The sequence below is a fragment of the Chanodichthys erythropterus genome, chromosome 3 (assembly GCF_024489055.1).
Source record: "Chanodichthys erythropterus isolate Z2021 chromosome 3, ASM2448905v1, whole genome shotgun sequence".
In the NCBI taxonomy this organism is placed as follows: Eukaryota; Metazoa; Chordata; class Actinopteri; order Cypriniformes; family Xenocyprididae; genus Chanodichthys; species Chanodichthys erythropterus.
In genome coordinates, this window is record NC_090223.1 from 72,925,753 (window position 1) to 72,937,299 (window position 11,547).

The following is an 11,547-nucleotide window of genomic DNA, read 5'->3' on the forward strand; positions in this document are numbered from 1 at the left end:
AACATTAGTGCAAGGGCAGCAGGACTCAGGTCAGGATGTCATGTGGAGCCTCCAGCTCTTAACTATGCGTTGAAAATGTCTGCTATCATCTATTATTCAGTTTGCATATAAGAGCCGTAAAGAGTTCATATGCAGTAAGACTCTAAAAAAGAAACATTCTGCCATATGTAAATTCTGTGGTACATCAATTACCAAAGGCAAAGGGAACAACTTTCTATTTTCATGTGGAACAAAAGCACAAAGAAAGGTAAGATTAAGAACTCATAATTTCTGTATATGCATAAAATGTCAGCATTTTGACAGCTAATGCTTAGTTCGGTGTAGAAGTCTACAAGGGACTATACTTTCACATTCACACTTTTGCATTGAAAAGGATTTTTCAGCAGTCACTCTTGTGCACACCCTCCGTAACTCAAAAGTGAATCAAATTGAGTTCTAATTAGGGATGCACCGATACCGGTATCTGGTATCGGCCTCGATGCCACATTTTCTAAAGTACTCGTACTCGTTAAAAGTCCCCCGATACCGGGGACCGATACCATGGTCTGAGAAATGTCTATGTTTGAGCGGCGTGTAAGGGGTTAATCAAAGGCGCCGAGTGCCCGCCCCCAGGCCCCGCCCCGGCTGCAGCTCAGAGTGGGGAGAAGGCGAGGCGAGACAACATGTCAGCCGTGTGGAACTATTTCAAAGTGAATGAAGACAACAAAACAAAGGCGGACTGCAAATTGTGCTCAGCGAAATTGTCCAGAGGAGGCTCAAAAGGTAGCGCATTTAACACAAGTAATTTAATCAAGCACCTAAAATCCCAACATGACAATGAGTACAAAGAGTTTACCCACGCTTCTAAACCAACACAACCCACGCTGCAGCAAACTCTTGCAAGACGAGAGAAAATGTCCAGAGACAATCCACGTGCTGTGAAAACACGTGTAACACAGGCAATTATCGAGTTCATTGCATTGAGTGACCAGCCACTCTCAGAGGTAGAAAATGTGGGATTCCTGCATCTCCATGTTTTGGAGCCCAGATATGATGTCCCAAGCCACCGCTACATGACTGACACAGAGCTGCCTAAACTACACGACTCCGTGAAAAAACATATCCACAGCCTACTGCAAGCCTCCTCTGCGTTTAGTTTCACCACGGATATTTGGACAAGCAGTGTTAGCCCCGTGTCGCTAATTAGCCTAACCTCCCAGTGGATAGACGAGAGTTTCACGCCGCAACGAGCCATATTACATGCGAAACAATTCCGCGGCTCGCACACCAGCCAGGCTATAGCGCATGTGTTTGAGGAAATGCTCCAGACATGGGGTATACCTAAAACATCAGTACATGTTGTGCTTCGTGACAATGCCAAAAACATGATTAAAGCCATGAATGACGCAGGGCTCCCAAGTCTGCCGTGTGTCGCGCACACGCTCCAACTGGCTGTTCACGAGGGCTTATTAGCACAGAGGAGCATAGCTGATGCTATAGCAGTGGGGCGGAAAATAGTTGTGCATTTTAAAGATTCCGCCTTAGCCTACTCCCGCCTCGAGGACATTCAGGGACAGCTCAACCAGCCAATAAAGAGACTGCAGCAGGACGTACAGACATGCTGGAACAGCACGTATTACATGCTCCAGTCTCTCATTGAGCAAAAGCGAGTGCTGGGGGTGTATGTGTCCGAGCATGAACTCCCTGGCTATCTCACCGCTCACCAATGGGCTCTTATGGAGAAGACTGTTGCCATCCTCGCCCCCTTTGAGGAACTAACTAAAAAAGTGAGCAGCTACGACGCACTAGCCTCTGATGTCATCCCAGCTGTGACTGTGCTAGTGAGACTTCTAAACAGAGAAACAGACGAGGACCACGGCGTCAAGACAATGAAAGCAACCTTACTGGAAGCTGTCAAGAAGCGCTTCAGTGACGTCGAGACCAATCCACTGTACTTCATCTCCACCATACTTGACCCAAGGTAAAGTCTGTGTGCTATTATGATAAACTACAGTACTAAATGTAAGATTAATTTCCATCTGAAATATTATATTATATTTTTGTATTAAATACACAATACAAAAAAAATACAACTAAAATACACAAATACAAATGTATGCAATATATATAATATGAAATATATTTCCCTTATTACTACCAGAAAGCCAAATGGCTGGCATTTATGACAGTGGTTTAGGGGAAACTAAAATCTGTCCTATTTTTCCACATATTAATACATTCATGAATTTTGTTCAGGTATAAAGATCGCTTCTTCTCCAACAACACTGCTCAGGAGGCCAAGCTGCACCTGAAGCAGGAGCTGCAGATGATGTCCAGAGCTGAGGCAGAGGAGAGTCGGGCAGAAGCTGCAGAACCTCCTGCTAAACTGTTCCTCAAGGCCCAGGCCAGCACTAGCAGCAGTCTGGACACTGTATTTGAAGAAATCGCTAAGGAGCAGCCCCAGGCAGCACAGCCGCTGGCAGCAGGTGCTGCCATTGAGCTCGACACATACCTCGGAGAGGCCCCAAGCCCTCGTGAAGACAGTCCTCTGAAGTACTGGGGTGTCAACAAAATTAGGTTCCCCACTTTGGCTAAAATGGCCCAGAAATACCTCTCAGCCCCATGTAGCAGTGTGGAAAGTGAAAGGCTTTTTAGCTCAGTGTCACACATTATAGATGAAAACAGAAACAGGCTGACTGCTGATAATGCAGAAAAGCTACTTTTCTTAAAAAAAAAAACCTGCCACTCACTTTTTCTAAATAGGCTCCATTAAGTGAGTCGTCTTAGACTTGATGTTAATACCTACCTCAGTTGCACTATCTGCCGCAGTTCTATGTTGGTGGATGTTGTTAGTTTATTCAAATATTGTGCACTAAATAGCAAAGATGTTTATTAATGCCCCTTGTGTTGTCCAAAGCGGCAGAGTTTACTTGAGTTGCACTGTCACTTTTTATTTTTTTTTTATAATTATTTATTCTGTAATATTTTGCATACAACATGCTTTTCATTTTAAATAAATGTTCTTAATTCCAAACTAGTCCCTTGTTTTTTTGTTAAATTTATATGACTAAAGCTGTTACCTGTAAATTGAAATCATGTTTTTTTTATTAAGTACTCGGTATCGGCGAGTACTGAAATGCAAGTACTCGTACTCGTACTCCAAAAAAGTGGTATCGGTGCATCCCTAGTTCTAATGTTGGTTGTGGATTTTCCACAGTTCTGTTGGATCATGTGGGCTTATTAGCTCAAACACTGGTTTATTAAAAAGGTGTGTAGATTTTATTTTTACCCCGCATTAAAACGCATAATAATATAGTAATAATAAAAAATAATATAGATCAACACAGGTAAGAAGTGGTAAGGAGGTAAGAAGTGGATTATCCTTCACCTGAAATGTTTGTCTTTTCATGCTGAAATGCAAGGCAAATGTTGTATCACAATAATTAGAAGTTTACACAAATCCCTTCACTCGATAGAGAGGTTCTCTTTTATTCTGGATGGCAAGGGCAGTAACTGTAACATCAAGCGTATTTTGTAGTATTAAACACATATTTATACCGATTTCATCAGGCTCCGAAAATTATTCAAAAGGAAGACACAGGCCCTGCGTTCCATTCGGAAGGGCTCATCCCTATGCCCTAATCCCTTCAAAGGGTTTACCCTCCGGAGTGAGAGCTTTGAACCCAGCAGGCAATTGATGTCAAATAGACATCAAATTGACGTCAAACATAGACATCAAAGAATTGGTCAAAAATGCAAATCAAATTGATGTCAAAACTTGACGTCAATTTAATGTCACGTTTTGACATTCATTTGATTTGCATTTTTTAAAAAAAACATTTAATAATGAAATCGAAAAATGAAAAAAAAAAAAAAAGGTTTTGTTTTTCATTTTTTTCAAACAAAACGAAAAACAAGAATTCGGCTTGATTTTTCGTTTTTTTGTTCAGGGGTAGAAAATGAATAAACAACTTGAATATTTGATCTCTACATGTGGGCGGGAATGAAACACCCTTTTCTGCTGATTGGTCAACCAAACATTAAACAATGTCGTCATCAGTTCTTCCACAGTTCTGTGCAGCAGAATAACAGTCCTTTGCTGAGATGGATTTAACGCGTTTATTACAACTACATTTAATCTCTTTTAAATTTACATTTAATCTAAATCTCTGTCTCTTTCTCATCACACAGCCAGACTAACGAATGACTTGACACATACGATATTGAGGCAGAGCCTGTAGAGGCTTTTTTCTGTGTGTCCATAAATTTGCAACGTGTGTTTAGCACAGAAATATTATCATTATACTAGTTTATCTCAGAAATAACCATTTACTTCGCACCTGCACTCACAGCTACCTAATAGCCAACACTGCCTGTTTTATTATTGCTGACCACCTATCAAAATCTGTGTTGCAACGCTGCGCGACTCACGCGACAGCACAGAGATATAGTGAAGCCCAGGCCAGTATCAATTTAAGTCATCATACACAGATGTTATAACTTTTGTTTTAGACAATACACTGAGATTATTCAATTAATATTAAGTATTGGCCGGCTAACTGATGGCATACAGAACGGTTATGTTCTCTGCCAAATAAACTTCCAAAGCAAATAAAGTCACAGAACTGCTGTGTAACTGACTAAGGCAACAGAGTTGTTTCATTCCTGAATGAATGAGAGTCTTTGAACAACCCATTAATATAGACTATGATTCAGTAACCAATTAATACAGACAGCCACTTGATTTTATTCCTGAATGAATTAGTGCTTTGAACGAATCGTCAAACGAATAAATGACTCTTCCTTAACACAATGACTTACCGCCACCTAGTGGAGATATTACTAATAATGTTGTAATTAATGTGTAAATGTATTTACTGTAAGTAGCTACATCTGAAAGCATCATGCAGTTGACTGATAGTGATTTAACTGATAACAGCCTGTCATATTATTCTAATGAATTTGACTACATTTAAGAATTTAACATTATAGATAGCATACATATTTAATAAGATTAGGAAAGAAAATATATATAAAGGTTAAAAAAAAAACCTGAAAATCATTTGTTCCATATGGGAAAGTTAATTTCTGACACTGGTAGATGGCATTAAATATGAAAACCCTTCATCTCTGGTTTATTGTACAAAGTCTTATTTCAGGGTTTTATTCATATAACTCAAACAAGTTCACCGTAAAATCGTTATGTGAAATTGACTGAATAAAAATCATAATAGAACTCTAATAGATGTGCTGTTAACATTAACTATGATGGTGGTCAGCAATAATAAAACAGGCAGTGTGTCAAAGGTGTTGGCTCTTTGGTAGTTGTGAGTGCAGGTGCGAAAGCGGAAAGTGGTGTTTCATTCCCGCCCACATGTTGAGATCAAATATTCCAGTTGTTTATTCATTTTCTACCCCTGAACGAAAAATGAAAGATCAAGCCGAATTCTTGTTTTTAGTTTAGTTTGAAAAAATGAAAAAGGTGCCGTTTTTTCATTTTTCGATTTCATTATCAAATCAAAAAACGAATGACCAAAAGATACACGAACCCCGAAGGTACACGGACTCTTGCCCCTTCCAATAAGAGAATGTCCTACAATCAAGACCTTTAAAACTCATTTAAAACAGTGGCTTTTCGAAAACCAGACGTGTTCATTTTTAACTGTCACACATTTATTACCCATACACATTCATTGTTAAATTGAATGCAGTATAGAGGTGGATGAACAATGTTTTTGCCATTATGTAGCTTTCGTTTTGTTGTTTGTGTTGTCAATGTACGTATATGTCACTATTATGTGTATCTTCTCATTTATAGTGAATGAATGTTGTATGATTGTTGGCTGTTTTATGTTTAGTTTTATGTTACCTGCCTAGGGACTGCAGATGAAAAGTAGTTGTTTTTACTAACTCTGGCATATTTACATGGTGTATTTTATACAACAATGTTCATGAATATGCATGGTCCCTATCAAATAAATCAATAAAATAAAAAAATTAATAAAAATAAATATGGGGAACGTCACACGTGACCCGGTGTCTGAAAGCCAACTATCCAACAACTCCAATCCCTGTTGGCCGGCGACAGCCTATAACATAATATGGCGTGACCCGGAAGTATAAAAGGAGCGCCTGGAGAAACAGTATCTTTTTGTCTTTCGGGTCTGTTCTGTCTGATCACGATTATATCTACTCCGGTAAGGGTATCATGCCTTATAAACGTTCAAGAAAGTGTGTTCATCCTTGTCCCAGGTTTTAACTATTTTATTCATCTATTATTTTTCTGTGGTGGTGCCAGTGAAAATTTACTATTAAATTCATTGGATCAAAAATTGAGAATTGAATCTGAAAACTGAATCAAAATCTAATCGAATCGAGACATCTGAATCGATACCCAGCCCTGTTTGCAAGTGTTTGTCATGTTCTGGGGTCTCATTTATAAAACTGTGCGTAGGATCCCTACTAAAAGTGTACATACGCGGAAAAGCTAAATTCTGCGTACGCACAAAAAAAATCAGATTTATAAAACCATGCGTATGCCAGAACCTGCGCACAAATCCCTTTATAAATCCCAGTCAGCGGAAGATTGTGCGTACGTGCATCTCCACCCCGTCTCCTCCCCGAAATCACCATATATGGAGCTTACGACGCCTAGTTTTACTATGCATAACCTCATCTGCATATCATTTCCATGCACGTTCCCACCCATGTGACACCACGGTTAACACCGTCAAAGATACAAGACTGGAAAATATTAGATATGGACTATAAATCATCCAATATCCTCTTTATGTTTTAGAATGAATATATAAAATATACATAAAAACAAAATTGTATAAAATACTTGAGATAAAGGTTTTTAGAATAGAGTTGATTCATTCATTTCCACTGGCCAAATAGTATTTTAGTAGTTTTAAACAATTCAAATCAAATTTATGCAGTTTTGCTGATAAGGTGAACATATCTTTTAGGAAGTTTATAGGCTATTTTTAGTGGAAACGTATAGGCCTACTTATTTACTGCAGTGTAAATACAATTGTCTGTCTTGGCGCATCACTTACAAAGTATTTTAAAAAAGGAAACGTGCAAATCTTACCATTTTGCTCAAATTATATCCTTCAAATATAGTGGAAATTGTTTGAAGATCCTTCACACAACATCAACACCTCCTGAAGCTGTGGTTGTACAGTAAGATATTATCATTGAACATATTCAAACTGGACAACAGACCGATCGAGCACCAAATCCAGCAGTGTCCTCCATAATATCTAAGTTAAGTGTGCATCACTGATCATCGTTCTTCTCGCTAAAATATTTTGTCATAACATCTGCAGTTTAGTTTAAAGATTGTGCATCTATCACTCCTCTCTGTCATTAAAACAGCATGTCACAGGAAAAGTGATCGAAAGTAGCACATCTGCTATCTAAATTCATATCATTTTTGTTTAACTTCTCTGTAATGACTGCGTAATGTAATTTCAGTGCTCATCGCCATTAGTGAAAGTATTAAGTGTAATAATGTAGGCCTAAATGTGTATATCAAAATGAAAACATGTTTCAACGCAAGTTTAAATCTTTTTATTATTATTATTTAAACTGATATTGTGATCATGCATTAAATTTATGATTAGGACTCATAATGAGAATTTAAAGTGGAACCGTCAGTCCCTCAGCTCACCATTGGTGTCGCCAAGTCCCTTTGTCTCCAGAATGTGCGTACGCATGGGTCAGAGTTTGCGTGGAGGTGTGCAAATTTTCCCGTCAAGTTTGTTTTTATAAATCACAACTTATACGTTTCCAGCCCCGTTTTGTGCATACGCACACTTTATAAATGAGACCCCAGGTTTCTACAACTTTACCTCAGGAGGAGAAATCTGTATCTGTATCTGTAAATAAATCTAAATCTTTATTTGAAAGAAATAAAGATTTGACATTTCATCGTGATAATTTTTCATATCAGTCGATATTGATAATTTCATCGTGATAATATTTTGGCAATGTTGCCCAGCTCTAGTTTAATTCATTTTATGATTCAGTGATGTCACAGAATGCTCTGAGACTCTAAATACTTGCAAAGTGCACCAAAAACAGGAAACAAGTACTCAGATGAACAGAGTGACTATTCCTTTAGTGTTCACCTAACTTAGAAACATTTTGTTCGTTCAAAGAATATTTAGAAATAATTGTGGTAAGAGGGGTGTGGTTCAGCGAAGTCTGCAGCGGGAGAGAGAGGCAGGAGACGCGCGGGGAGTGAGTGGGTTAAGCGCAAATAACGAACACCTGTCTCTTGTTGCAGTAAATGGCGTGGAGAGAGTATAAAACGCCAATTACTGCAACAAGAGACAGGTGTTCGTTATTTGCGCTTAACCCACTCACTCCCCGCGCGTCTCCTGCCTCTCTCTCCCGCTGCAGACTTCGCTGAACCACACCCCTCTTGCCACAATAATGTTTTCATAACTTAGTATCAAGACATTCTTCGAGCACATGTTGTTCACTTGGATATGTGCTGAAGTGAACACACTGTACATTACTTGTGATTAAAGCATCTGCTAAATGCATCAATGTAATATTAATGTAATGTCCCCAGTGTTTCCATATACAGGGAAGATGTCAGACTTTGAGACGAGGAAGAGATCTTCATCTCCAGATCCCAGCTGTGTGTCTCTGAAGAGCAATGTATCCATGGCTCCTCCTGCATTCAATGATGGACCAGTGACCTCTGACCCCAGGTGATTATCAGCATTATTTAGTGAGTTTCCTGCTGTAGTGAAACTAGTTTGAGACACTTATTTATAAGAAGATCAATGTACAATGTCAGTGTTTACTTATATAGATAAATATAATGAAATGTCAAATATGTACAGGTCTGAGCAGAAAGCAGAATTTTAGTTGTCATGGAAACACTTACAGTATTTTCCAGAAAATAAATCACAACTGACTGTAAAACTGTAAAATTACTTTGTTGAGAGGAAAAACATGCAGAAAAGCATCACATTTTATTATTAGACAGTCGTGTCATTATTTGTTCTAATCTGATAGTTTCAGTGCATCATATCAGTAATATTTCTGAATATTAAGTGTCTTTTAAAGCCCAAGTAATCAAGACAAAACTAGGACAGGAATCTAAGAGCCCAAAACTTCTACATAAGAGTCCAAAACAGACAAATATAAGATGCAGCTCATTTCAGATGATAGAAAATGTGACTTAAATTCCAGAAAATATCTTAAAACTTTAATATAAATATGTGAAATATAACAGGAGTCTGTTACACTGACACTTCTCTCTTAAATGTGTTGCTGTTCCTTGCATGATTTATTGATGAACATGTTTTTATGTTTGTATTTTGATTCCAATCAGAGATGATCAGACTGGAGACCAGGATTCTCCTCAAGCAGTAGATGATGAACTCCAGAGAGTCAAAGACCAGCTCAAAACCAGCATGAAGAACAAGTATGAGAGATTATTTGAGGGACTGAACCTCCAGGAGAACGAAACCCTCCTGAACAGGATCTACACACAGCTCTACATCATAGAGGGAGAGAGTGAAGGAGTGAATGAACAACATGAGGTTTTCCAGATGGAGAAAACAGCCAGAACACAATACTCACAAGACACTCCGATCGACTGCAATGACATCTTTAAAGCCTCACCTGAACCAGGATGTGAGGAGAAACACCAGATCAAGACTGTTCTTACTAAAGGCATCGCTGGAATCGGAAAAACCGTCTCTGTGCAGAAGTTTATTCTGGACTGGGCCGAGGGAAAAGACAATCAGGATGTAGATTTCATGTTTGTGCTCCAATTTCGAGAGCTGAACTTGATCCGAGATCATCAGTACAGTCTTCACAGACTTCTGCTGGACTTTCATCCTGAGCTTCAAGATCTGGACTCAAAGATTTATGAGGAGTGTAAAGTTGTGTTCATCTTTGATGGTCTGGATGAAAGCAGAATCACACTGATGTTTTCAGATGCTCAGGAAGTTTCTGATGTGACTGAGACTTCATCAGTGGGTGTGTTGATGTCAAAGCTCATGACAGGAGAGCTGCTTCCCTCTGCTCTCATCTGGATCACCTCCAGACCAGCAGCAGCCAATCAGATCCCCTCTGAATACATCAACCGTCTGACAGAGATTCAGGGATTCAATGAGCCTCAGAAGGAGGAATATTTCAGGAAGAGAATCAGTGACGAGCATCAAGCCAGCAGAATCATCTCACACATCAGAAGAGCAAGAAGCCTCCATATCATGTGCCACATACCCGTCTTCTGCTGGATCTCATCCACTGTGCTTCAGAAGCTCCTGAAAGAAGATCTGAGTGCAGAAATCCCTCAAACTCTGACTGAAATGTACATCCACTTCCTGCTGATTCAGATCAACATGAGGAATCAGAAGTATGAAGAGAGAGATCCAGAGAAACTCCTGCTGTCCAACAGAGAAGTGATTGTGAAACTTGCTGAAGTGGCTTTCAATCAGCTGATGAAGGGCAATGTGATGTTCTATGAGGAGGACCTGAGAGAGAGCGGCATAGACGTCACTGACGCCTCAGTGTATTCTGGGATTTGCACTGAGATCTTTAAGGAGGAATCTGTGATTCATCAGAGGAAAGTCTACAGCTTCATTCATCTGAGCTTTCAGGAGTTTCTCGCTGCTTTCTATCTGTTTTATTCATATGTGATCAAGAACAAGAAACTACTGGATGAATTCAGAGTTTACAGATCTGATAAAGACCCTCTGTATAAATTCGGATTGTACAGATCTGATAAAGACTCCTTGTATTCTATACTAATATCAGCAGTAAATAAAGCCCTCTGGAGTGAGAATGGACAGCTGGATCTGTTCCTGCGGTTTCTGCTGGGCGTCTCACTGGAGTCCAATCAGAGACTCTTACAGGATCTACTGACACACACAGAGAAAAACTCATGGATCATCAGGATAACCACAGAGTACATTCAACAGAAGATCAAAGGTGGACATCTCTCCACTGAAAGATCCATCAATCTGTTCCTCTGTCTGCTGGAAGTCAAAGATCAGTCTCTGTTCAGAGAGATTCAGGAGTTTCTGAAATCAGACAAACGCTCAGAGGAGAAACTCTCTCCGTCTCACTGCTCAACAATCTCCTACATGTTTCAGATGTCAGAGGAGCCGCTGGATGAGCTGAACTTCATGAAATACAACACATCAGCTGAGGGGAGAAGAAGACTGATACCAGCTGTGATCAACTGCAGAAAAGCTCTGTGAGTGTTTAATCATTAACTAAAGTATCATATTTAATAATGAATCTGACACCTTTAAAATAAATGTTCCTAAATGAGAGACTTTCTCCTCAATAACAGAATCTTAAAGGGTCATGACATGCCTCTTTAATACAGTAGATAGTCACTAAAACGTCTGTTACCACCGCGGGTAAACACAACCCAGTCACGTGTGAAACTCGCTGGTGAAATCACCACCAGGTGGCGCAAAAGGACGGTCGACACCATGGACTATATGCACGGAGCGTTCTTTAGAACTTCCGCATTAATATAAGCCAGCTCGAAAACTTCCGGTGAGATGTCATTTGCTGGTGTGT

The 11,547-nt window shown here is 39.4% G+C and overlaps 2 protein-coding genes across 2 annotated transcripts; both read left to right on the forward strand.

The window, feature by feature from the left end:
• The first annotated feature begins 662 nt into the window (after window positions 1–662).
• Window positions 663–8,712, forward strand: LOC137005616 (zinc finger BED domain-containing protein 4-like). The gene is made up of 3 exons (XM_067366457.1): window positions 663–1,960; window positions 2,236–2,618; window positions 8,582–8,712. Exons 1-3 carry the CDS (start codon window positions 663–665, stop codon window positions 8,710–8,712), a joined length of 1,812 nt encoding a protein of 603 aa, XP_067222558.1.
• Window positions 8,713–9,404: 692 nt separating this feature from the next.
• Window positions 9,405–11,216, forward strand: LOC137006726 (NLR family CARD domain-containing protein 3-like). The gene has a single exon (XM_067367736.1). The coding sequence runs from the start codon at window positions 9,420–9,422 to the stop codon at window positions 11,214–11,216; it is 1,797 nt and encodes a 598-aa protein (XP_067223837.1). The 5' UTR covers window positions 9,405–9,419.
• The last annotated feature ends 331 nt before the right edge of the window (window positions 11,217–11,547 follow it).